The 27,278-nt window shown below is 40.8% G+C and overlaps 2 protein-coding genes across 10 annotated transcripts; one reads left to right on the plus strand and one right to left on the minus strand.

The window, feature by feature from the left end:
• Nucleotides 1–1,018: 1,018 nt before the first annotated feature.
• Nucleotides 1,019–11,934, plus strand: LOC124865868 (tubulin alpha chain). Of its 5 annotated transcripts, XM_047361555.1 has the most exons (5): nt 1,019–1,173; nt 2,192–2,414; nt 2,502–2,650; nt 2,774–3,700; nt 11,820–11,934. In XM_047361555.1, exons 1-5 carry the CDS (start codon nt 1,171–1,173, stop codon nt 11,865–11,867), a joined length of 1,350 nt encoding a protein of 449 aa, XP_047217511.1. In that variant the 5' UTR covers nt 1,019–1,170; the 3' UTR covers nt 11,868–11,934. The 5 variants fall into 5 exon arrangements, with proteins under 5 accessions (XP_047217511.1, XP_047217351.1, XP_047217678.1 ...); XM_047361395.1 differs by lacking the exon at nt 11,820–11,934 and having other exon boundaries at nt 2,774–3,841; XM_047361722.1 differs by lacking the exons at nt 1,019–1,173; nt 11,820–11,934 and adding an exon at nt 1,991–2,013 and having other exon boundaries at nt 2,774–3,841.
• A 1,524-nt stretch (nt 11,935–13,458) lies between these two features.
• Nucleotides 13,459–26,989, minus strand: ccm2l (CCM2 like scaffold protein). 5 transcript variants are annotated; one of them, XM_047361067.1, is made up of 11 exons: nt 24,220–26,985; nt 22,924–23,091; nt 22,756–22,839; nt 21,733–21,916; nt 19,123–19,697; nt 18,837–18,930; nt 17,497–17,560; nt 17,259–17,415; nt 16,882–17,020; nt 15,167–15,314; nt 13,459–14,256 (listed from the first exon to the last, which is right to left on the minus strand). In XM_047361067.1, the coding sequence occupies exons 1-11, from the start codon at nt 24,247–24,249 to the stop codon at nt 14,121–14,123; spliced, it is 1,779 nt and encodes a 592-aa protein (XP_047217023.1). In that variant the 5' UTR covers nt 24,250–26,985; the 3' UTR covers nt 13,459–14,120. The 5 variants fall into 5 exon arrangements, 3 of the variants coding, with proteins under 3 accessions (XP_047217023.1, XP_047216852.1, XP_047216940.1); XM_047360896.1 differs by having other exon boundaries at nt 18,837–18,966; nt 24,220–26,529; XM_047360984.1 differs by having other exon boundaries at nt 13,459–14,253; nt 18,837–18,966; nt 24,220–26,527.
• Between the last annotated feature and the right edge of the window lie 289 nt (nt 26,990–27,278).

The following is a 27,278-nucleotide window of genomic DNA, read 5'->3' on the forward strand; positions in this document are numbered from 1 at the left end:
GAAGGGTGAAAGATTTGGTAATCAGTGCTGGGTGTACAAATTCTGGACAAAATTTACAAGACTATATATATATATATATATATATATATATATATGTATATATATATATATATATATATATATATAAATATATGTATATAGATATATATAAGTCAATGAACTGAATGAGAAGGTGAAAAATACTGGTTTGAAGCTAAATTTATGCCCTAAATTGTGTATTTTGGAGATTTTTTTTCAGCTGAAAATAGATAAGCAATGTTACTAGAAAAACTACAATCTATTGCTTATTACAAGGGAAATACAGCCAGCATTTGGAACTCTATCTGCAGACCATATTTACAGACCTGGCTCTTGCATTGTCTAAATCCTTAGCTCTGGAGAAACTTACCCCAACTTCTAAAAAAATGTGGGGATTTTTCTAATTGTTATAACCATTTAATGATGTATCCACTGTATGATGCTGTCTGTTCTGTACGTTTGAACTAGAAATCTATATTTCACCCTGATGTACCAAAAAACACTGGACACACATTGTCTCACTGTGTTTGCTGTCTGATTCTTTATTGTTATTATTATTATTCACAATTCTTTAGTATGTTTATTTGATAAACAGTGTATAAAATACGTGAAAGTTCAAGAAGGAAAGGATAGATATGTATCATGTTTGCATAAAATATTGAATTATTGGTGCTACAAGTTTGACAGTTTTGCTATGTGGTCTACTTTTATAAATATTTAATTTTTGATCATGTTTGGATTGATTTTATGAATGTAAAATAACAAAAATACAGTTTTTATATACTTCTTGTCAGACTGTTCCAGTTTTACCGTTATTTAAAAATTACGCAGCATTTTCCACTCAGGCAGAAACGCAATGACGCTTGCAGTACGAGTGAAGGCTTCCAGCTGGGTGGGGTTGCTGGGCGGAGACACTCCTAGAATTCGGGATGGTCCAATAGAAATCCGTGAATTCGTTGCAAACCACAGAGTGACAGTAACTGGACCAATAGGAGTGCAGGAACCGCAGGCGCCTGTGCTTCAGTCGAATATAAACCACCAGCATCATCATGTTCGCCATTATCTCTTACATCGACCCCATAACTGTCGAATTGTAAGACTCGCTTTCCGAGGAGACTCTTCCATCCTCTTTTACGACTTCAGCTAAACAACATGGTAAGAACCTTTAACCAGCTTTGTAAAAACAACATAACTGAGGTCTAAGTGATGGTGCATAGATAGATGACTTGAGTTAAAAGGTAAAAAGAAAAAAAAGTATATTTAATGTAAAATCGTGAATGAATGAAGTTGTGCAATAAATATAGTTTTTAGTCTAAAATGCTTTCCTTGTACTGTAAAGTGTAGGTTAAAATGTCATGTTTGATGCAGGGAGGGGTTCTGGCGTTTGGGACGTGGCGGGATGAGCCCCCCTTCTCTCCTCCTCCTCCTCCACCCTTCTTGGTGGACAATGAGAATAACAAAAGGCTTTATTATCACAGCCCCATTGGTTTGGATAAAACTCCGGTCGCCATCAGTGGATGACAGCCGGAGGCTGCAACTGTAATTCATTGACAGAAAACACGACCCTCTCCCACGGAAACCTTATCCGGGTGCAAATTGATTAAATGCACCGTCAGCATGGCGCCGGTCATTAAAAATGCAAGCTTGTAATGGACACTACTTTCTGGTGGCTACGGTAGGGATGAACAGAACGTAGGTCGCCCCGCGATTTTTAAGGATGGTTTAACAATCTGTGTTATGTCGACATAAAACATCGCGCGGTTACCGTTTTTCGACCATATTCATGAGTTTTCACATCTATTGAGCGGCTCAAACAGACGCCACCGGTTGCCCAACTGAAGGGTCTGTTGCGTAGCAACGCAGTTCGTGACACAACTACAGTGCGCCAAGGAAAAAGACCAAGAAAAGGCGAGACTAGCTGACCCAAAGGAAAGTCATCTTATTGAGTTGGATTAAATGGAGATGCACCGGTTAATCGTCCTGAAATTGGAATAGGTCAATTTTTCTCATAAACTGTAGTTCCAAAACTGAAAAAAATATATATATCTATCTCGATATCTTGCAAGGTTTCTTTTTACCTGCAGGTATTATTAAAGATCAATATTCTTTTTTTCCTCCATTACATTTCTAGTAAACTCTTAAAATTCCTCTCATCTGTTTTTTTTCCCCACAGCGTGAGTGCATCTCTATCCACGTCGGTCAGGCTGGTGTCCAGATTGGCAACGCCTGCTGGGAGCTCTACTGTCTGGAACATGGGATCCAGCCGGACGGACAGATGCCCAGCGACAAGACCATCGGAGGGGGAGATGATTCCTTCAACACCTTCTTCAGCGAGACTGGAGCTGGAAAGCATGTCCCCAGAGCTGTTTTTGTAGATCTGGAGCCCACTGTCATCGGTAAGCATGATTACTTCTGTTTAACCTGGAAGATAACTGAGCTATAGTAGAATGGTCATAAGCAAAATGTAAAACTTGTCTTTCCAGATGAGGTTCGCTCTGGTACCTACCGCCAGCTGTTCCACCCTGAGCAGCTGATCACAGGGAAAGAAGATGCTGCCAATAACTACGCCCGTGGACACTACACCATCGGCAAAGAGATTATTGACCTGGTTCTGGACAGGATCCGCAAACTGGTGGGTAAATTCAGAGATGGCTATGAAACCTGTTTTCAAAATATTAGCTGTCAGATTTTTTTATCTCCTAGGTTTTAAAGTATATATAACTGTAACCCCGGTTTTCTTAATTTGTATCTCCAGGCTGACCAGTGCACAGGCCTGCAGGGCTTCCTGGTTTTCCACAGCTTCGGTGGAGGAACCGGTTCAGGTTTTACCTCCCTGCTGATGGAGCGGCTCTCGGTGGATTATGGAAAGAAGTCCAAGCTGGAGTTTTCAATCTACCCAGCTCCCCAAGTGTCCACTGCTGTTGTGGAGCCCTACAACTCCATCCTGACCACCCACACCACCCTGGAGCACTCCGACTGTGCCTTCATGGTGGACAATGAGGCCATTTATGATATCTGCCGCAGAAACCTCGACATCGAACGCCCCACCTACACTAACCTGAACAGACTGATCAGCCAGATTGTGTCCTCCATCACTGCGTCTCTGCGTTTTGATGGTGCCCTGAATGTTGATCTGACAGAGTTCCAGACCAACTTGGTGCCGTACCCCCGTATCCACTTCCCTCTGGCCACCTACGCCCCTGTGGTCTCTGCAGAGAAGGCTTACCACGAGCAGTTAACAGTGTCTGAGATCACCAACTCCTGCTTCGAGCCGGCCAATCAGATGGTAAAATGTGATCCTCGCCACGGAAAGTACATGGCCTGCTGCCTTCTGTACCGTGGTGACGTGGTGCCCAAAGATGTGAATGCTGCCATCGCCACCATCAAAACCAAACGCACCATCCAGTTTGTGGACTGGTGTCCCACTGGCTTCAAGGTTGGCATAAACTACCAGCCTCCCACTGTGGTCCCTGGTGGTGACCTAGCCAAGGTTCAGAGGGCAGTGTGCATGCTGAGCAACACCACTGCTATTGCAGAGGCCTGGGCTCGGCTGGATCACAAGTTCGATCTGATGTACGCCAAGCGTGCATTCGTCCACTGGTATGTGGGTGAGGGGATGGAGGAGGGAGAGTTCTCCGAGGCCAGGGAGGACATGGCAGCTTTGGAGAAGGATTATGAGGAGGTTGGGGTTGACTCCATTGAGGGTGAGGGAGAGGAGGAAGGAGAAGAGTATTAAAATAAATGCAGAAAATGATTGAAGTGTTTTCTTGAATGCATTCCAAACAGAGATGTTCATTCATCAAATAAAAAATAAAAAAGTTGATTCCTGTTGGCTGTTTGAATAAAACATCCTAAGATGTCAGGTTTGACTTTGTTCTGAATAAAATCTTTGATTTAAAGTTGTATTTTATTAATACTAAACACCTGTTCCCAATATGATGTGAATGCATTGTCCATTTATGACATCTTAATTAACTAAATGATATAATCTTTGCAATGTTTCAAAAAATTGTAGCTGTTATTGTGTGGTAACTATGGAGAAATTTATTTAAGTGTATGGTCACAGTAATGCTCAATCATGGTAGAGTACTTACCGTTGCTGTTACTCCATCCATCCTTGTCTACTGTTGCTATTCCCTGCAGGGTCACAATCAGCAACATGCATTAGGTGAGAGGCAGGTTGCTCGCGCGTTTTTACACCGTGAGAGCAAATTCAAAGAAAACTCAGTCTTTATCGACAGTCACCACAAGAAGGTGCAAGCTCCCAACAATTAAGTTTACAGTAATTTTCAATATGAAGATGTTCAATCCACAGTCAATATCCTGTTCTCAGCAAATTTCCAACAGAACTTCTAAGCAACACACCAATAATAAGCCTTAATGTTACTTTAGTTCCACTGGTACTTCAAACTGTTTACATTTAAAGGTGAGACTCAGACACAAACACACACACATATATATATATATATATATATATATATATATAAAATTCCAATAAAATATATTTATGTTTGTGGTTGTAATGTGACAATATTAATAATATATACCGTACAGACCAAAAGTTTGGACACACCTTCTCATTCAAAGAGTTTTCTTTATTTTCATGACTATGAATATTGTAGCTTCACACTGAAGGCATCAAAACTATGAATTAACACATGTGGAATTATATACTGAACAAAAAAGTGTGAAACAACTGAAAATATGTCTTATATTCTAGGTTCTTCAAAGTAGCCACATTTTGCTTTGATTATTGCTCCACACACTCTTGGCATTCTGTTGATGAGTTTCAAGAGGTAGTCACCTGAAATGGTTTTCCAACAGTCTTGAAGGAGTTCCCAGAGATGCTTAACATTTGTTGGCCCTTTTGCCTTCACTCTGCAGTCCAGCTCTCCCCAAACCATCTCGATTGGGTTCAGGTCCGGTGACTCTGGAGGCCAGGTCATCTGGCGCAGCACCCCATCACTCTCCTTCTTGGTCAAATAGCCCTTACACAGCCTGGAGGTGTGTTTGGGGTCATTGTCCTGTTGAAAAATAAATGATGGTCCAACTAAACACAAACCAGATGGAATAGCATGCCGCTGCAAGATGCTGTGGTAGCCATGCTGGTTCAGTATGCCTTCAATTTTGAATAAATCCCCAACAGTGTCACCAGCAAAGCACCCCCACACCATCGCACCTCCTTCTCCATGCTTCACGGTGGGAACCAGGCATGTAGAGTCCATCCGTTCACCTCTTCTGCGCCGCACAAAGACACGGTGGTTGGAACCAAAGATCTCAAACTTGGACTCATCAGACCAAAGCACAGATTTCTACTGGTCTAATGTCCATTCCTTGTGTTCTTTAGCCCAAACAAGTCTCTTCTGCTTGTTGCCTGTCCTCAGTTGTGGTTTCCTAGCAGCTATTTTACCATGAAGGCCTGATTCACACAGTCTCCTCTTAACAGTTGTTCTAGAGATGTGTCTGCTGCTAGAACTCTGTGTGGCATTGACCTGTTCTCTAATCTGAACTGCTGTTAACCTGCGATTTCTGAGGCTGGTGACTCGGATGAACTTATCGTCCGCAGCAGAGGTGACTCTTGGTCTTCCTTTCCTGGGGCGGTCCTCATGTGAGCCAGTTTATTGTAGCGCTTGATGGTTTTTGCGACTGCACTTGGGGACACTTTCAAAGTTTTCCCAATTGTTCGGACTGACTGACCTTCATTTCTCAAAGTAATGATGGCCACTCATTTTTCTTTACTTAGCTGCTTTTTTCTTGCCATAATACAAATTCTAACAGTCTATTCAGAAGGACTATCAGCTGTGTACTGTATCCACCTCCTGCACAACACAACTGATGGTCCCAACCCCATTTATAAGGCTTGAAATCCCACTTATTAAACCTGATAGGGCACACCTGTGAAGTGAAAACCATTTCAGGTGACGACCTCTTGAAGCTCATCAATAGAATGCCAAGAGTGTGTGGAGCAGTAATCAAAGCAAAAGGTGGCTACTTTGAAGAACCTAGAATATAAGACATATTTTCAGTTGTTTCACACTTTTTTGTTCAGTATATAATTCCACATGTGTTAATTCATAGTTTTGATGCCTTCAGTGTGAAGCTACAATATTCATAGTCATGAAAATAAAGACAACTCTTTGAATGAGAAGGTGTGTCCAAACTTTTGGTCTGTACTGTATATATATCTTAAATGTACAATACAAAGGAGGTGATTGTAGATTTTAAGAGAAACAGAAATAGGTAAAACACTTTCCATCAAGGGAGATTAAGTGGAGGTGGTGGAGGAGTATAAATACCTCGGTGTTCAACTGGACAACAGACTGCAGTGGAGATGCAACTGTGAAGCCGTCTACAAGAAGGGACAGGGCCGACTACTTCAGGAAGTTTAGGTCTTTCGGTTGTCATGGATGTATGATTCTGGGGCATTTTCTAATCATCTCTTTGCTGTCTCTTTGCTGTCCTGATTAAATACCTCTGCCCTTGTTGCTTATCTGCCGCACCGCTCACTGCTAGAGCTTACATAAGTGTTGATATCACATAGAATGCAACACAAAGTCAAGGACAAACTGATACAAGAGGATGACCCCCTTTAGGGGGAATAAGAACAGGCCTAGATAAAAGCAGGACTTACGTTCTATTCTTTGCTTCTCTCGGTTCATCCCTAAGTTGGGCTGAGGGAGCCCGGTACCAACGGTGAATGTCACTCTGTGTCTGTTCAGTTGTATACTCTGTACATTGATCATTTTGGTTTTAAATCTTGATTTTATACTTAACCATTTCTCACTATTTCACAAGGTAAATACTTTGCTGGTTTTACTGGTTGGGACTCGGAACTGGAGAGAAACGGACCCGGTGGTGCACAGGGAGGAAAGAGGGCCAAAAACTCCCATTTTACAACACGGCGTTTGCAGCAAGATGCTGCATATCTTCTATAAGTCTGTTGCGGAGAGTGTGATATCTTCTGCCATCATCTGCTGTGGTTGCAGCATCTGAGCCAGGGACTTTAAAAAAGCTCAACACGTTATATATATATATATATATATATATATATATATATATATATATATATATATATATATATATATATATGTGTGTGTGTAGATATACAGAGGTTGGTCAATGAAACTGAAACACCTGTCATTTTAGTGTGGGAGGTTTCATGGCTAAATTGGACCAGCCTGGTAGCCAGTCTGCATTGATTGCACATTGCACCAGTAAGAGCAGAGTGTGAAGGTTCAATTAGCAGGGTAAGAGCACAGTTTTGCTCAAAATATTGAAATGCACACAACATTATGGGTGACATACCAGAGTTCAAAAGAGGACAAATTGTTGGTGCACGTCTTGCTGGCGCATCTGTGACCAAGACAGCAAGTCTTTGTGATGTATCAAGAGCCACGGTATCCAGGGTAATGTCAGCATACCACCAAGAAGGACGAACCACATCCAACAGGATTAACTGTGGATGCAAGAGGAAGCTGTCTGAAAGGGATGTTTGGTGCTAACCTGGATTGTATCCAAAAAACATGAAACCACGGCTGCCCAAATCACGGCAGAATTAAATATGCATCTCAACTCTCCTGTTTCCACCAGAACTGTCCGTCGGGAGCTCCACAGGGTCAATATACACGGCCGGGCTGCTATAGCCAAACCTTTGGTCACTCATGTCAATGCCAAATGTTGGTTTCAATGGTGCAAGGAGCGCAAATCTTGGGCTGTGGACAATGTGAAACATGTATTGTTCTCTGATGAGTCCACCTTTACTGTTTTCCCCACATCCAGGAGAGTTACGGTGTGGAGAAGCCCCAAAGAAGCGTTCCACCCAGACTCTTGCATGCCCAGAGTGAAGCATGGGGGTGGATCAGTGATGTTTGGGCTGCCATATCATGGCATTCCCTTGGCCCAATACTTGTGCTAGATGGGCACGTCACTGCCAAGGACTACCGAACCATTCTTGAGGACCATGTGCATCCAATGGTTCAAACATTGTATCCTGAAGGCGGTGCCGTGTATCAGGATGACAATGCACCAATATACACAGCAAGACTGGTGAAAGATTGGTTTGATGAACATGAAAGTGAAGTTGAACATCTCCCATGGCCTGCACAGTCACCAGATCTAAATATTATTGAGCCACTTTGGGGTGTTTTGGAGGAGCGAGTCAGGAAACGTTTTCCTCCACCAGTATCACGTAGTGACCTGGTCACTATCCTGCAAGAAGAATGGCATAAAATCCCTCTGACCACTGTGCAGGACTTGTATATGTCATTCCCAAGACGAATTGACGCTGTATTGGCCGCAAAAGGAGGCCCTACGCCATACTAATAAATTATTGTGGTCTAAAACCAGGTGTTTCAGTTTCATTGTCCAACCCCTGTATATATTCAAAGAGCCGTTGTAGATGCTGATGGCTGTGGGCAGGAAGGATCTCCTGTAGCGCTCCGTCTTACAGCAGATCAGAAGAAGCCTCTGACTGAAGACACTCTGTTGTTGTACAACAGTCTCATGAAGATGATGCTCAGGGTTCTCCATAATGTTCTTCATTTTATGAAGAATCCTTTCTTTGCAGAATGGTTTCCAGAGGTTTCAGAGGAGTCACCAGAACACAACCAGCCTTCTTTTTAGCTTGTTAAGCTTTTTAAGTCTCTGGTTCTGAAGTTGCTACCCCAACAGATGATTGCAGAGGAGATCACACTCTCCACAACAGACTTATAGAGGATATTCAGCATCTTTCTGCAAACACTGAAGGTCCTACGTTTCCTCAAGAAGTACAGTCTGCTCTGTACCTACTTGTAGACGGCTTTACAGTTGCACCTACACCTTTGCACCCAGTGCTTTTATGGGGTGTCCTAATTCTTTCAAAACACAGTAAATATGCATTTGGGCCAAAAAATGATTCACGCCCTGGAATATTTAAATTTGAAATTATCCTCATTCAAGCAAGAAGGCTCTCAAAACAACATACAATAGCGGTATCAGTTTTCAAAAGATAATTTATGTTTTTATAAAACTTGTACTTAAACATGGCATGTTCGGAATTATAGTCTTGTCAAAATACAGCGGGGAAGCCGATTTTATGTCAAAACCGCCCGCCATACCTTGGCACAGTTTGACTCTGCAGATTTTTGCGTTTTTTAAAATGCCACTCAAAACATGGCGGCGACGTTGACGCTTATGCTGCGTCTACTCTTCTATGTCAATGATTAGCCAACAACATAAAACTAAAGCATAAAGTGCCGTCCTATACAAATGATGCATTGTAACGACCATAGAACCATGTCCGAGAATAGATACAGATAACAGCTTAAACGTAATTCTGAACCGACGGACTTCTTCATTGGTGTAGACCTCCTGGTGTGCCGTCATATTACGTTAGACTTTTATTTGATTTTAACCAATAACAATTAGGCTCACGTGGCAGCCAACCAATAAGAATAAGCCCTGCCAGTGACGCGGCGAGCTGGTATAAAACCACCGCCTTGCCTCCTTGTTCATCAGTTTCCTCTTGCACAAGACTCTTAACGGTCTATCCGTGGGAGAAAGCTACTTTTTTGTCCTCTTTCTCATTATTGCACTTCAGTTTTTTTTGGGAACATGGTGAGTATGAAACTGTAGCTTCACGATACCGTTAGATTAACAGTTTTTTTTTAGTTTTTTTTACCGGTTTATTCAGTAATCTTACTCGAGTTTCTATCAAAGATTAACATCACAACTGATACATTTCGGGTTGAGAACGGTTTCCTGCGGAGTTTATGAATGAGCCTAATGAAGCCAGGATATTAATTCTTCATTAAGTTGCCAGGCCTCAGACCAAATCCAAGTTGAATCATGGGTGTGTTTCCGGCTGTTCTTTGCCGACTCGCAGAGCATGACGCAGTCCTCTTGTTTCAGCGCCTTTCTGAAAAGGCCTCCTGGGCCTCTGCTAAAACCACAGTCGCTGCCTTTTCAAACAAAAGCTTTGTGCGCTCAGCTTCACGGATCTTTTCATGGTTGAACTGGCAGGTTGTGTAGCTCAATTTTCACATTGAACTACTTAATCCGATGCAGCACCACCCGACTCCGTAGAAAAGACTTTAAAAAGCTTTTGGCCGTATTTCAAAGCTATTTCTGTTTTTGTTCTCACGACAAGTGAGTAGTCATCTTCTGGTTTTTGGTTCCTCACATGGGCTCACTTGTGTATTATTTCTCCTCTGGCAAGTGAGGTCACCTCGCCATGTGACTTATAACATTGAAACATAATGAGTAGACTGAGACAGAACAGCGTTTTTAGCTTTCTTACAAAAAACCTTACCTAGAAATTTGTCTTCACATGTGTGTGTGTATATTTTCTTTCCCCACAGCGTGAGTGCATTTCAGTACACGTCGGTCAGGCTGGTGTCCAGATTGGCAACGCCTGCTGGGAGCTCTACTGTCTGGAACATGGGATCCAGCCGGACGGACAGATGCCCAGCGACAAGACCATCGGAGGGGGAGATGATTCCTTCAACACCTTCTTCAGCGAGACTGGAGCTGGAAAGCATGTCCCCAGAGCCGTTTTTGTAGATCTGGAGCCCACTGTCATCGGTAAGCATGATTACTTCTGTTTAACCTGGAAGATAACTGAGCTATAGTAGAATGGTCATAAGCAAAATGTAAAACTTGTCTTTCCAGATGAGGTTCGCTCTGGGACCTACCGCCAGCTGTTCCACCCTGAGCAGCTGATCACAGGGAAAGAAGATGCTGCCAATAACTACGCCCGTGGACACTACACCATTGGCAAAGAAGTCATCGACCTGGTTTTGGACAGGCTCCGCAAACTGGTGAGAAATTAAGAGGTTAATTTACCTTGTATATGCAAAGAAGCTACTGTATTTTAATTATTTTTAATCTGTTGACAGGCTGACCAGTGCACAGGCCTGCAGGGCTTCCTGGTTTTCCACAGCTTCGGTGGAGGAACCGGTTCAGGTTTCACCTCCCTGCTGATGGAGCGGCTCTCGGTGGATTATGGAAAGAAGTCCAAGCTGGAGTTCTCAGTCTACCCAGCTCCCCAAGTGTCCACTGCTGTTGTGGAGCCCTACAACTCCATCCTGACCACCCACACCACCCTGGAGCACTCCGACTGTGCCTTCATGGTGGACAATGAGGCCATTTATGATATCTGCCGCAGAAACCTCGACATCGAACGCCCCACCTACACTAACCTGAACAGACTGATCAGCCAGATTGTGTCCTCCATCACTGCGTCTCTGCGTTTTGATGGTGCCCTGAATGTTGATCTGACAGAGTTCCAGACCAACTTGGTGCCGTACCCCCGTATCCACTTCCCTCTGGCCACCTACGCCCCTGTGATCTCTGCAGAGAAGGCTTACCACGAGCAGTTAACAGTGTCTGAGATCACCAACTCCTGCTTCGAGCCGGCCAATCAGATGGTAAAATGTGATCCTCGCCACGGAAAGTACATGGCCTGCTGCCTTCTGTACCGTGGTGACGTGGTGCCCAAAGATGTGAATGCTGCCATCGCCACCATCAAAACCAAACGCTCCATCCAGTTTGTGGACTGGTGTCCCACTGGCTTCAAGGTTGGCATAAACTACCAGCCTCCCACTGTGGTTCCTGGTGGTGACCTAGCCAAGGTTCAGAGGGCAGTGTGCATGCTGAGCAACACCACTGCTATTGCAGAGGCCTGGGCTCGGCTGGATCACAAGTTCGATCTGATGTACGCCAAGCGTGCATTCGTCCACTGGTATGTGGGTGAGGGGATGGAGGAGGGAGAGTTCTCCGAGGCCAGGGAGGACATGGCAGCTTTGGAGAAGGATTATGAGGAGGTTGGAGCTGATAGCTTGGGAGAAGAAGATGAAGGAGAAGAGTATTGAATAAGGCATTGCCTGTGTCTGTTTTTTCTGAATGTTCCAAATAAAGAATTTTGGAAGCACTAATTTACATTTGACTTTGTGTTTTGGTGATGCTGAAGGTAATTCAGTTTAAATGTAGTGTCCTACAAAGCGGCAGTCTGATCTCCAGTAATGAGGGTGAAAACCTAAAACACCGTTGGAAAGGAAGCTAATTCACTTGACCCCTGGGGGGCAGTAATGCTCCACAGGTGTTGATAGATATTGGGTTCAGATACTTTGAAACAAAAGCTTTAGAGTAAAGTCAACCAATACTCACTAAAACCAAACATGGATGAACATCTACATTTCCTGGCGGCTCATAACAAGGGAAGTCGAACTCAAAGATGCAAAAGGATAGAAAATGAAAAGCTGGCAAATTAAACTGCATTTAAACCCCAGCAGGCTGATCATCAGGTAACAAAAGGTTTAAGACCAAAAGTGCTTAATAAATCAGCCATTTATGCTCATGACCCCTTGATGGAAAGGCTTTAATATCAGGATTACTGAGCTGCACAATAAAGAACATTTTGCCATTGTTACCAAGCTTGGATGCAAAAAGAAACTCATTGTACATTTAATTCTGAGTGGGTGGTGTCAAAAGTTGGTTGACCCACAGAAATTAACCTGTGCTGAGTTAGTGCAGTGTCCATAAAAAGATGTGCAGATCCTCACCTCAGATGAAGGCCCTTAGTGATGCTGACTGCATCCCAATAGCCACAAGATGGCAGCTGTGAGAAAAGGACTTCAAGAACAAACACCAGTAAGAGGCCATGCTGCAAGCTTGACCCTTGAGACTCTGCAGAAGAGCACCTAACATGTGATGTTGAATGTTCATAAATCACTTATTCAAGGGCAGAGGCAGGTGAGTAAAGTAAGAGTTTAATATTTTAGTGAAGTCAAGAGCAAGTGAATCATATTGTAAACCCTTTTTAATGACGTTTGCAGTTTAGCTAATTGTATCAGACTTCTCTGTATTTTGTGGATAGTAAATATTTCCAACAGGTTGCAAACATTTCAAAATCTGTGGTGGATAGTGGCTGAAAGCTCCATAGGACAAAACAAAGGTACTTTCTCTCATCCAGGTTGCCTTCCTCTTGTCTGCAGCAGCTTCTTGTCTCTCCTCCATAGTGCTCACTGTCATTCAGAGCTGGCTCCTCACATTACTCTAACAGTTTAACATACCTTTGCACACAAGACAGCATTAAATTGGTCGGCATTAAAAAAACTGTTCACTGTGCAGCACGTAGAACGTCCATGAGTAGCGTGACAAGCTCCTTCCATCATTAACTTCAGGGAAATGTGACAAATACATTTCTTATAGTGGAACCTTAACAACAAACATATCTGAATACGATTTTCTTTTGTATGCAAATTTTTCATACAGCTGTCATACAACAACTGTTCGGTTTGGTTTGATACAGAAAGGGCTGAGACAACGATCTTACTGTTTGTCACCTAGTTTGTGTTTTCTAAGGATGACAGATCTAAAAATGATCCATCCCTGGATATGGAAAACAAAAGTTATTGTGCAATGTTGCATGTATGTTGAGTCAAAAGATAAAAATCAGACATCTTAAAAACGTCAGTAGAGTTTTAATATCACTGTATACGACACATAAATAAATATATCTTAAATGAAAAACTACAACAGATTTTAGGTTGCATAAGCTGGGCAATATAAAAATGTTCACTATTTCTCATCTTGTTTCTTTGTTGATGCAAAGAGGACAATTTCTGTTCCTTTGATGACCGTCATTGAATAAAACAGAAAGGGATGAAATGCTGCTTTTCCTCAGAGGTGCCCGATCCTGGGGGCCAGGTGGGAGCAGATAAAAGAGCTAAATATTTGGAATATTGAGCATTTCCAACATTTCTTAACCTTAGTTGAGGTGTGCCTAGGTGTTTTTCACTGTAGCTCTTTCTCTTACTTAATTTAAATGTTTTTGCACATGCTGTTTTAATGTCTCAAGGGATTTTATAATTTATCACAAATGCAATTTTAAACATTTTTAAAATAATTTTCATATTACCTCAAGATCTAAACAAATAATCGGCATAAATGTAAGGAATTTCGTCATACTTAACATTATCTCATCTGTAGAGTAAAGCCATCAATTCAGGGGGCCAATCAATTTATAGCTTTTCAGCAGGAGCCATTTCTCCTCTGGGCCCCTGGCCCCACTGGGACTCTCAGACACAGGTCAAGCAGGGTCTTCAGTGTTTCCTGTGCCTCCATCAGAGGTAGTAGTCTTCCTCCTCGATGTCTCCATTAATGTCCTGGAAGCCCAGTGTCTGGATGTTGTGGGTGATGTCAGAGATGCGTTGATTAAATTCCTGAGACCCTGTTGCTAGAGAGCCATTGTCATACCTACTGAGAGAAGAACGGGCGTTAACTTAGAATATCATTGAAAAGGTTATCTATTTCACTGGTTGTAGTCAAATAATTAAACTCTAATATAGATTAATTAAGCACAAAATTAAGTAAATTAAGGAAATGTATGTTTGATAAAGATAACTTTGACAAAAGCATTTTCTTTACAAATGAGGCATCAAATGTCATTTCTTTTTGTAAGATGTCAGCCTATGAAAAAATATGTCCATGAACTGTGTAGTACATGTATTCCACTTAGTCCTTGATCGCTATGCATGGATTACTGCATCATGGATAAAGTTCATGCCTTGTGAATCCCCACTGTACTCTTACATGACCTTTGATTTACAGTTCTCTTAAGGCTGTAATTTCCCTGTTCACTATGCATCATGTCTTTTTTTGTTGTAAAAATGTATATACACATATTTACAAAAAACATTTTTTCCCCTTTTTTAACAAACTTGGTGATTTTCTATCACACTTTTTCCTTCCATTCAACTTTCCATAATAATATGCTTGAATACAGCACTTTTTAGCAATGGTCTTATCATTCCTGTGGAGGGGGTCACCGACTGTCCGCTGGATAGCTGTCAAGTCAGCGTTTTTCTCCATGATAGCGTAGGTCATAACGTAACATTTTAGCATTAAAAATCTTTTTTATTGGTCTTAAGAACCTTTCGGAGGAACCAAATTTTGGTTTTCATTTGTTATCAGTCGTAATTGATAAAATGAACAGAAATAAGCCATGGAAATAGATCACTCTTTGTATAACAATTCAATATAACATAAGTTCTGGATTGAATTATTGAAAATAAGTAAACATTTTGATGATATTCAGATTTTTTGTGATGCACCTGTAAAACCCTTCCTTCAGAAAAATCCCAAACTATAATCTTCCATTTTCACGTACCCTCTCATGGCCGTGGCTGAGGTGTTGCTCATGCTGCGTTTAATACGTCCAAAGCTGTCGGTTAAAATCCCGCCCTCTCGGATCCCGATACTTTCAAGGAAAGTTTCAAATGCCCCGACGTCTTTGTCCGGAATGAACGGACGCATGCCTGGAAAACACAGGATAATTACTCAAGTCAAAGCAAAATGATTAATATTTTACAGCATTTTTCCTATGGAAAAAAAGGCTACAAAGAAAGTGAAGACAGTTTCATGGATGCAAAAGTTTAGGTTCATGTCAGTGGCAGAGGTAATAAAGTCAACTCTTGACAAAAAACATGTCAATTTGAAATGTCAAATTAAAAACATTTAGCATGTGGCACCTAATTACCTTCTGGCTAAAGGAAAGAATTGGGCTTTTATAACCGGTGTTTGTTTTTTCTCTGCTTTGTTGAGGACATATCGTGAAACTAGACCAAATTTCTGCACAAATCCAAACATGTGAATTGTCAACATTAAAAGCTGTGAACTCAGCTGTACCCATTTAAGGTTTCTTTGATTCATGTTTCTATTAGTACTTTTCTCTTATTGTAAGTAAGCAGTTCCACAGTCACCTCCCCACCCAGGCTATTTCCCCTTCAGACAGTGACGTATTTGTTTATTTCAGATTTAAGTTTTTTGAAAACAATATAGAAGCTTATCAGATGAATTAGACTTTATGTTGCAATAATCTGTTTTGCGAGTTTCTGTTGAGATTTATACCAAGAAACATTACAGGTAAAAGTACCTAATGATATTTTAATAGCATCAGATAATGGACTTGTGTCTATACTTCTCCAGTTGATCTCAGTGTTCTTTTATAAATGCTAGAACATGCTGTAGGGACCGAGCAATCACCACCATACTGATTTAGATCCTATTTATCTAACAGTTTGTTAATGTTAAAGATAAACCTTCTTCACACACTAGAATTAGCTATGGAGTGCCACAGGGGCTCTGTTCTTGATACTCAGCTATATTTATCCATAAAGTCTGACACATCCATCCTGTCAGGATTATTTTGATGAATATTTTTATGATGTTGATTATTTTTGGTCAGTTTTCTCTGTATAGATTGCACAAACTGAAACCTAAAGATGGCACCTGAAATGTGACTTGTAAATCATGTGTCGCATGTTCTGGTCAACTCAGATTTTAATGTCCAATGTGAACATTAGCATTCACTCGTACACTTGTTTCTGACAGTAGAACGTTAAAGCCTGAATTCTTGTATTTCCATCATTCAGACATTTCAGTTTTCAGTCTGCCTTCTTTGTTCTTGTTGCATGGCTAAAATCCATATGGAGGCGTTCTTACAAATCTCTGTTTCATTCTTGAATAAAAGTGCATGGAGGAAAATATTCTATGTTACCCTCCTTTTTCTCTCTGCTTGCCTTTGTCTATTTTACTTGCTTAGTTTTGGGAACTGGTAAGCATTATCAGCATTCCCGCATCTTAACTTAGTTATGAATCTGTTTGGCACAAATTCTTTAAATCTATCAGAGTTTGAGGATGGCTCTTGTCCACGGCCCTCTTCGAGTGAGTCTGCAGACTTTCGGTCTGTTGAAATTTTAACACCAAAGACATGAATATATTAAATATGAAGTTTGAGGATATAATTCACCTCTAGTTGCTTTTACCACAGACACACTACCAGTAGCAGGTTGTGGAAAACCACAGTCTGTCTCTGTCTCTCACCCAGCAGCAGGAATTTATGGGCGTCTCCGTATAGTTGCAGCAACTCTGAGCAGAAGTGGTCGATGTTTGAACCCAGCCTATATTCTCTCAGCAGCACTGCAAACTGCTGCAGCTCCAGTGGATTTAGCTTATTCCTCAGCTGCAGATAGACATACAGACAGACACATGGTTGCACTGGGACCAAAGTCAGAGGATTTATTTTTTTTGTATGGCGGAAATTCAGTTTCTTTCAATAGTGTCTTTTTTTTCTTTCTTTGAAAACAAGAAAAAGTTTATCTTACAACATGATGAAACCTATGGAGCAAAGTCAGTTCAGCCTTCCAGAGGCTGTACTGGATTTTGTGCTTGTGAAGATGGCGAATGTTGTGCACACTCACTGTGATCATGTACTCCTGCATCAGCAGCAGGGCGGGGTTGCTGTCTGCTCCATCACTGGTTGATGCCAGGCTGCGATGGGAGTCCTGCAGCGAGATAGACGAGCCCTCGCTGTACGTCTCACTGTAGTAGAGCTCAAAGGCCTCCTGGGAGCCATCGCTTTGAAAGGGAAGGAAGAACATTTTCAGTTGATGCAAATCTATTTGTTAGAGGTTGTTGCTCTACAATTATGTTACTTACAAAGAACTGCAGCAGCTAAACTCTGGATCATAACTGTAGGACATGTCAGTCAGGCAGCTGTCACCTGTACAGAGTGAAAGCAATCAATAATGTTTTAACATAAAAAAATCACTGCTGAATCTCAAATATCTAAATCAAGGCTCTTTGTTTTTCCCTGACATGCTATAAAATATAGGATGTATGGGATAACCCTACACCTTGCAGAACTAAGAAAGTATATTTCATTAAACAATGTAGACACTGAATTTATAAATATAATTTTCTAAAACAAACATTTTAAGGTTTACACGAAAGCATTTGTAAGTTCAACAAAATATAAAAAAAACACTTGTTCTAATAATTGGACCTTTATCTAACTCACAAGTACACAGGGAAATGTGGTCATTGAGAATTAAACATTTTTTCTTTATGTAATTTACATAAATCCATAGAATTAAGGGCCACTTTTTTCTGCTGATGCCTCTATAAGGCCACATTTCTGCAGCACATTTAGGGAGCAAATCTCTCTCTGCAAAGCCTTTGTGAATTAGATGGGTGAGCAAACACTGTTATGCACAGACAAAAGATGGACAATCCTTCAATAAAACACATCTGTGGTTGTGTCTGCACACATTAGTGTCGGTCAAACAAGGTAACAAGGTAAGTGTGTCATAGATCCACTTATTACTGTCTTACACATGACAACCTGTGCCCAAGTTGCCATGTGCTGTCTGTCAGACAGTTGTCTTCACATTTGACTCTTAAATACTTGAGCATACAGAGGAGTTTCTCGTTAACTCAATAACTTCAAGATGCCCAGGTGTTGTTGGTTGCAACACAGGTCCAAATAAAAAGTGTTTCTGTTGTTAACGTTCGGCCTTATCCAAACACGGTGGATTGTGGTCTAATAAATTTACATCAGGCTCATCTATTTGGTGGTTCATTCAGATGCAACTTTGCAAACACAAACCAAGCAGCGATAGTGTCTTTCAAGAGAAGAAGCTTTTCTCTTGGAAACCCCCCCAGACAACTCATACATTTTCAGTCTTTTTACTGCTAACTGGGGCCTGTGGTGTCTCGTTGCATCTGTTACAAATGTGTGGTTGAATTTGTTTGGAAATGGTCTTGTAACCCTTCACAGGTTCATTGAAAGCAGCAATCACTAGTTAACTGCTGATGTCTTTCCTTCTTGGCATTGTGGTAACACACAAAATCTATATCCTAAATTCGAAAAGCTGCTGTCTCTTGCAATCTTTACAATAACAACCTTTTCAGTGTTTTCCAGTCATGGAAACTTTCTTTTTTCTATATTGAACTATGTTATGCATTTCATGGAACAAACAGCAGCTTGTGACACTCACTTCTTTGAAGCCAATATCGATCTGGCATGGTGTGGTGAAATCCGGCCCTGTCAACACATTCAATGGTCTGGTGCCCGTAAATGATCTGGAACATCTGGCAAATGAGTGAACAGTATTCCTCTGCAGCATCCTGCACACATTAATCCCCATGTTACTGTTTCCGATAATTATTGTAAACATCAGTATCTATCTGTTTCTGTGGACTAATAAGCATGATCAGCATTGTTCTCCTTTCTGCTGCTACAACCCGAGAGACAAATAACTGGCAAACTATGAAAAAGCTCACCTTGTTCTCAACAGCCAGGATGACCAGGTTGCAGTAGGCATCAGGACAGGGTGTTGGTTCCAGTGGGTTGTAGTTCCTTCTTTCCCAGCTGCCATAGCTTTTACCTCTTTCCCAGCTCCCAGTGCAGGCTTGACGCCTCTCCCAGCTCCCTCCACCACCTCCTCCCCTCCTCTCCCAGCTCCCTGCTCCTCCACCACCTCCATGCCTCCTCTCCCAGCTTCCTCCTACCCCCCAGTTCCCACTCATAGGTCTTGCTCTGCGGTTTTCCCAGCTCCCACCTGTTTTCCTTGTTTGCTGCCTCCTCTCCCAGCTCCCCCCCACTCTCCTTCTCTCTAAACTCCCTCCTCCGGCCCTCTCTCCCCCTCCTCTCTCCACATTTTGGTTTTTATCATGGTTACTTCTGGAGAGTGATGGCCTCCAGTCAACTCCACAAATAGTATGTCTGCGCTCCATTGTGCCTCCTGCTGGTCGTGACTCAGCATTGCAGGCCATGGTTTGTCGTCGCCCTTCGACTCCTTGTGTTTTCTTTCTGTCCAGGCTGTCCTCATCAGCAACCACAGAATCCACATTGAGACCTACAAGATGCAGATTTAAAGACACAAAAACAATCTCTTGATCACAAGCCTCTAATGTCAGATAATGCTTGAGCTTTTTTGACTAAGTCCGTACCTAAATAGAAGTTTACGCTTTGTTCTTTTAATGGTGCTGATGTTGCTGTTGTTCTTGTAAAGAAAAGCGTTTTCATGACAGTACCAAGGCTTGTTCATTGGGGCGATGAACGAAATGACAAATGTGTTTGTTGTTTTGAATCTTGCTCTTTGGAAAGCATAACTGTGATCTTTTTGTTTAAGTCAGGTAAAGCCCGACAACCTGAAGTACTGCTCATATTGGTGCTTAGTCAGTCAGAATATAATTCTTTTCTCATATTTACTTCTTATAAGCGCCAACAGTTATGCTGGTTCCTAATGCTCATCAGTTAACTGGATTAATCATGAATAATTGATTATTGAAATAATCATAAACTAATTTATTAATCGAATTGGATCGAATTGTTAACTGGAATTTACAGGCTCTGAAACATGCCTTTTGCTGAAAGAACAACCCACTCAAGAGCAGTAAAAATATATATGTTTTGCAGTCTAGATAAAAATCCTTCTTTGTCTGTAGATCCAGAACTTTTCAAGTGGCCTAGTTTTAGCTTTACCAAGTATTGTTCATGTTTTTACTAATGTTTTGTACAATTGCACCTTACAACATGCCACAAATTGCATTGTCGCTTTTTTTTTTTTAATTTAAAGACATTATTATTAAAATGCCATGTTCTAATCATTGAATTATTTACAATGCATTTAAAGTGTGCAATAAATGTTTGTTTTTCTATGTTCAAAACACTTGTTTATTGAAGTATGATCATTTACTAACAGTATCTCTTATTAGATTAATCGAAAAAATAATCTCCAGATTAATCGATCACTAAAATAATCGATAGCTGCAGCCCTAGCTCATTGTCAATGCTAAAATGTTGGGAGCAATGCTGCAGAATGTGCAGCTGTTGTGAATGCTAGTGGTCCTCAGGGGATGCATGATGAAAGGCAACTGTGCTACATTTGTTAGTATTCAGTCTAAACAGACCAGAGATGTTGCAACACAAAGGCTGCTTGTTTTGTGATACGTATTAAAGGGCTGCACAAACTCTATGGACGTCAAAACCATCAGGAGTTCCCAAAGATGTTAAGACAATCTGACAACAGTTATCCTGTTGATAATGTTGTACTGATTTATTTTAGAGAAATAAGATTATTGAGATATTTTATGCTGAATGAGGCACATGCTGTGTATAAGTAAAAGATAAATGTTTGGCAAGAAAGCAAGAATATCCTTGTTCAAAGCTGAAAAAAAATCAACTACAACACACCACTGAATTCAGAATTATGAACTAAAATATTAGAGGTTTTTTACCATTCCCAGCCTCAAAATTCAAGATAGGGTATTTATAGTTGCAATAATAGGGGACACATTTCATTTTGTATCTCCTCAAGTCTGTAGCTAACTTGGTCCCTCTGCACAAATCACAACAGTTTTCCAATTTAATTCCGAGATCTCAGTTCAAACTCCTGCAACAACTGTACATTTTCGGGTTTTAATAAGTCAGAGACGTGTAGATTTCTTCCTGCTGTCATTAAACTCGCCACACATAGCGCCATCTACAGGTTACGAACCTTCGTAAATCAAAGCCAACCAAAACCACACCAAAGCAACCAGGGTTTTATGGGGCCATGAGCAGAATTTGATTTGGACCCCTTCCTGTTAAGGACATAACCATCACAAACCGTATTTGTATTTATTAAACTGGTAGCATCAGATTGTAACTAATTAAGCACAAACAATCAAACAGTGAAGATTAGTCTCTGTACTTTTACAAAGTAAACTTGCCAATTCTTAAATCTTACATTTTCAAAAATCTTTTAATGTATCTATTCTGAAGTGACAGTTTTCTCATTCCCATTAAAATTCAAGCATTTGTGGTGGGCTCCTGATGGTTTTGGTGGCCCTTAGTTTGCTTGCGCTTTGAGCCGGCTCTGACTGTGCCTTCAGTCACATTTGCTTTACCTGTCTTGAGGATCAAAAGGTGTAGCGCATCATCTCGCAGGTAGGAGGCAGCAGCGATCTCATGTGTGGGGATCCTCATCAGCAGCTTCTCATTGTTTCTCCATGTTAGCAGCAGACAGCGAGCAGACAGACTTAGAATACAGTCCTGATCAGTGCTTGTCTTCAGCGGCAGCACCTTCAGCTGCTACTGACAAACACAGAGTTAAAGAGTAAGGCCCATTCTTGTTCAAATATAAAAATTACATAAGAAATCAGCCAGAATGTAGAGGGTCTTTGCAGGATTATTTAGGAGCATCAAGACAACACTGTGCTCCACATTACACTACATCGATGTTTCGAGCATACTGTAAATTCGTCAGGATTCATTATTGAGGTAGAAGCATATCAGGGTCATCATCACTATGGTTTGGTAATAAGAAAGTTTAAGACTAGTCACACTGGCATCAAGGAGCACACCACAGCAGGCTGCCAGGGTTTTCAAGTAATTGATTGCTCATGTTGTCTTCTATGTACATTTCATCTTGCCGTTGCCTTGGCTGCAACAAAAAGAATCTTGCCAAGACACTACAATGAACAATTTATGATATGCACACCAATAAATACAGAAAAATGATCAGGCTCTTTACACAGCTTTGCTGGTTGCTGGGAGACCAAAACAAAGTTGGGAATTTTAAATGCTAAATACATTTTTAATGCTGCCATTCAGAAGCCATTGCATCCTATTTAGCAATGATGAGGAGAAGAGAATATGCTGGAGCAACAGCTCATAGAAACTTATGGTGGGGGTGCAGAAACCTCCCACATATCAACAGACATCATTGTGAAAAAAAGAAGAGAAACATCCCAGTGCAGATGTGATACATTGTGATAATTTACGGTAGGATAGCTGCATGGAAAAAAACAGTCTGACTGGGGGATCAGAAAGTTGACTGAATCACTAGGGAATGCTAGTGATTGCTCATAGCATAAACACTTTCGAGGTTAACTGGCATAATGAGTTATAGATTAGTAATGACTACCAACCCTGGCAGCGTCCAGTAGTTGCAGAAGTTCATCTCTGCTCGATGGATTTAGTGAAACTGACACCCAGGTCAGGTGACCAAGGAACTAAGAGAAAAGGTCAAACATTAAGAAATCAGGTGAGGTTATGTTTTTCTGTTGCTCCTGGTTCTGCTCTTCATCAGATCTTACCTTTACTTCCTTTTCCACATAATCAAAGATGAGTCTCTCAGGGTGGATGAGGAAATCCGGTGGGTATAGGGGGACAGTGTGGAGCGGTCGGCGGTAAACACTGCCTCTGTCTACAGGCCTACGACCAGATTTGGACCAGACCAGCCGCTTAATGGGTGATACGAAAGCCTGGGAAGAGAAACAAAGGACGTTCTTGGATGGTCTGGCATATTGCTAGGCTTGAACTTATAGCGCTTTATCAATCCCCAGACACCTCAAAGCACTTTACACTACAGTCAGTCATTCACACACTGACAGTGGTGAGCTACATTGTAGCCACAGCTGTCCTGGGGCAGACTGACAGAAGTGAGGCTGCCATACAATCGGCACCACCGAGCCCTCTGACCAACATCAGCAGGGAAGGCGGGTGTCTTGCTCAGGGACACAACGACTGAGACAGACGGAGTCGGGGTTCGAACAGGACGAACTCCGACCACCTGAGCCACAGCTGCCCCTGTAAACAAAATCAGTGACTTCATGCAATCAGATGAGTTTTCTTAGATAACCTTTTCACCATATGGCAATATATGATGGACTGAATTTGAATGTACAGTTTGATAACAAAGATCTAATAGAACTGTACTGGATCATGAATCTGACTACATGATTTAAATTGAATTTGGACCAAATCTGATTCTATCTAACAGGACGTGAATTGGACATTTTCATCTTGTGCCTTTAGATGATCATTTGTTGTGATTTGCCACAATATAAATAAACTAAATTTGGATGTAATTAAACTGTATTAAATAAAATTATTTGCAATTCTATCCAAGAAATACTAACGAGTCCAGTGTCTAAATTTACATAGTGAAAAATATATATTTATCATTATTATAAACTGTCTTTTTTAACTGATCTGCAGACAAAGAAACAAAGATAACCCAAGCTACACTACCGATGTCCAAAATCTTTTATGCCACAATTTTGTAAGAAACTCCATTTTATTTACTCAGTTTAAAAGCTAATGAGAAGTGAAGCCTTTTAAAGTTCATACTGGCTGATAGTGTATTGTATGCTGATGTAAAATAGATGTGAATCTATTGATCAAGAACCAGATTAGAAGTAAATTTAGGCAATTCTCTTTGTTGACTACAGTGTTGTTTCTGTTACTTACAGGTTACTTTCCGTTATTTTAAGAAACAGCGATATCAACAGGTTTATGACTCCAAAACAACTATTTCTATTTGGATGTTAGAGTAGCCTCAAGTCATCTGATCTTAACAAAAAATTGGCAAAGAATGTAAGTTTTCCTACCTTCTTTGGTTTTTTTGGTTCATAGTCCATTAAGGCAAGTCTCCTCTGGTCCTGTAGTGGGTCAGAGAATCCTGGTTTGTCCTCAGCTTGTGTTTAGATGTTGGAGGTCCTGTCTCTCAGTTGTTCTCCCTGTTTCTGTCTTTCTGTTTCTATAAGTTTCAGTAATTTTAATGTCAGTGTGTCATTCTTGTCACACTGTTGCTACACTGCTGAGCCCTCTCCTGGGGCAAAAACACACACATAAACACTCAGGGCATGAGGGGAATGCAGGAAGCAGAGGAAGTCCACTTCCTGTCCGAGAGGAAACTCCACCAACGACTGATAACGTCCATTTTCTCTGCTCCGGTAAAACACACAAATTATACAGCACAAAAATGCCTTCTTGTTTTTATTTTATGTTTATTTATGTTATTTTTGTTGTCACATATTGAGAAATCTAATCCACGTTAGGATGTATAGTCCAGGTAGATCTGCAATGCCTACAGCAAACAGGCAAATACGCCCAATGGAGGCGAAGCATTCCAGGCCACAAAGTAACCAAACCAGCCATAACTGAACCAGTGGTGGAAAAAACAAGACAGGGGATTTAGAGGTCAGTATTTTCACTTTTCATATAAAAAACAATAGGTATCCAATATACATACATATACTCTGCATTACACTAAAACCTGGATGAAAGAAAAATAAATAAATGTAGTCATGTAGTTTCCACCCTCGGATCTTAAAATAAAAGTGGAAAAAACTGTGATTGATCTCTTGGCCGCACATCTCGCACATATACCTCTAATGCAGTTTTGGATGTTTGTTATATTTAGTGTAGGTTGGGCTATATTATGTCCTTTTAAAAGTTTTACCCAATTAGGTCCGAGATACCACTAATATAATGACTTAAATCCAACAGAAACACAGTGAAGGTAGCTTCAGAGAGCGGCACAGAAATGATCTAAATGTTAGTTCAAACAGAAGATGGTTACTTTAGTAAAATCAGCAGGTAAATTATAGGGCTGACTTATTATTTCTCTTACTGCTTCTGCCTTCAGGCTTAGTCTCTTATAAATAAGTAATGACATACTGCAGTTTCAAGTTGATCTAAGACTGCAAAACACTGCACAGGAGAAGGATATTTAGCATTTTGTCCTGAGATATCAATCATGTCAAGGTATATAACATGTTATATACCTTGACATGATATATAAAAAAAAAAACCTTAGGGTACATATACTCTGCTATTATTACTCAGTAAACAAAATAAGACAGTCCAGAAACTGAACTTATGATTAGTGGTTGCAACAGGATTTGGAGGAGCAGAAGGTTGACGTTTGACACATTTTTCTTCAGATTCACACCTTGTGGAAACCATGCGTGAGTCTGAGATTTCCGTAAGCAAGTTTGGTTCAGAAGAGGGTAGCACAGAGATGAAGGTTAACTTATAGGCAGCAGTGTAGGGAAAAGGAATGGAGGGGAATCTATGGAGCCAAAGGAGTCGTACACAAGCAGCCTCAGCATCTTACAAAGCTCGACTAGTAAATACAGGTGAATCACATTCACGGGCACACCTAATGTCAAGGCAACTGCTCTGTAGTATCTGGTGAGCTAACTGCTTAATGATCATCATCCAGTTACCTAGGCAACTGGAAGCATGAGCTCTTCTGAGCTTTCTTTTCTTTGCTTGTTTTGATCTCTGTCTGTCTTTGTTACCCTGATCATAGGCCTGTCTCTTTGAACAAAGAAAAATATCAGGGGTTCTGCTTCAGACTGAACTTTACAAGGAGCTGACGTGTCCTGAATGATCTAATTGTTAAATATCCGGAATGTCAGGTGGATCCTTTGCTAAACACATGCCAGCAGGGCCCTGCAACTCTAACATCTCTAAGGTCAGTGTTTTTATCATGTCATGGATTAATTAGGACTAATAGAGTTTTACATTAACTTTGACTAAATGTACAAGTATTTTCTAAAGTCTGGTCCAGGTAACGTTCATGGCTCCGGTGCTAAACCTGCTCAGTCCTCAGTTTATTTCACAATGCAGAAATCTATTTATCTGTTACATGAAGAATCTTTTCCAGATTATGTGCAGTAAAACACAGAAATAAGAAGACAGGGTGGTCAAAAGAGAGGAATAAATAGAACCTACTGAGGTTTATCTTTTTTCATGTAAATACTGAAGACATGGCCACAAAATAACCCAGGTTATTAACTTCCAGATTGTAATTTGTATTTTAAGGTGGTCACCAGAGGTACATTTTTTATGTACTTCACTGATGCCTTCTTTACATCCATCCATTTTCTATACCAGCTTCTTCCATACGGGGAGACCAATTAACCTGACAGTCAAGGTTTTGGATTGTGGGAGGAAGCAGGAGTATCTGGAGAGAACCCACGCGTGCATGGGGAGCACATGCAAACTCCATGCAGAAAGATCCCCGGGAGTCGAACCCAGGACCTTCTTGCTGCAAGACAACCGTACAGCCCATAATTCAAAGTGTGTACCTAATACAGAAGAACAGGGATTTGGGTGGTTGTCTAATACCAAAATTCTTCCTGTTCTAGTGTCACATACTGATAAAAAACAATATTTTATAAGACAAAATATTTAAATGTTGCTCTGACAATATATAGAACAATAATACCAAAGATGTTGCAATTGCACTACAATTCCTACCTAAACTTTTTAACCAAACATCAAAAATGTCCCGGCATATGTGTGCACTTATAAATAGGACATTATTTCCCAAATAGCTCATAAATATTTGAAATATTTTCTAATGCATATAACGTTTCCTGTGTTATCCACATAAAGTGTTGATGTTTATCCATAATGTCAAAACAAGTTCAGACCAAATACACACAAAATGGGTGTCGTGTGGTGTGACTGGCAATAATTTGGACATGCTGAGGATGAAAAGGACCAATCCCAAATGAGAAGTTACAGTAGTATCTCTGGAATGATTTGCAAAGACATCAGGTGAGATCAGCTTTTTAGTCAAAAAGCTATGAATAAGACGTGATTAATAGTGGTCAATGTTTTGTGTCTTACAGTGTGACATTATTTACCTCAA

Source organism: Girardinichthys multiradiatus, chromosome 1 (assembly GCF_021462225.1).
Source record: "Girardinichthys multiradiatus isolate DD_20200921_A chromosome 1, DD_fGirMul_XY1, whole genome shotgun sequence".
In the NCBI taxonomy this organism is placed as follows: Eukaryota; Metazoa; Chordata; class Actinopteri; order Cyprinodontiformes; family Goodeidae; genus Girardinichthys; species Girardinichthys multiradiatus.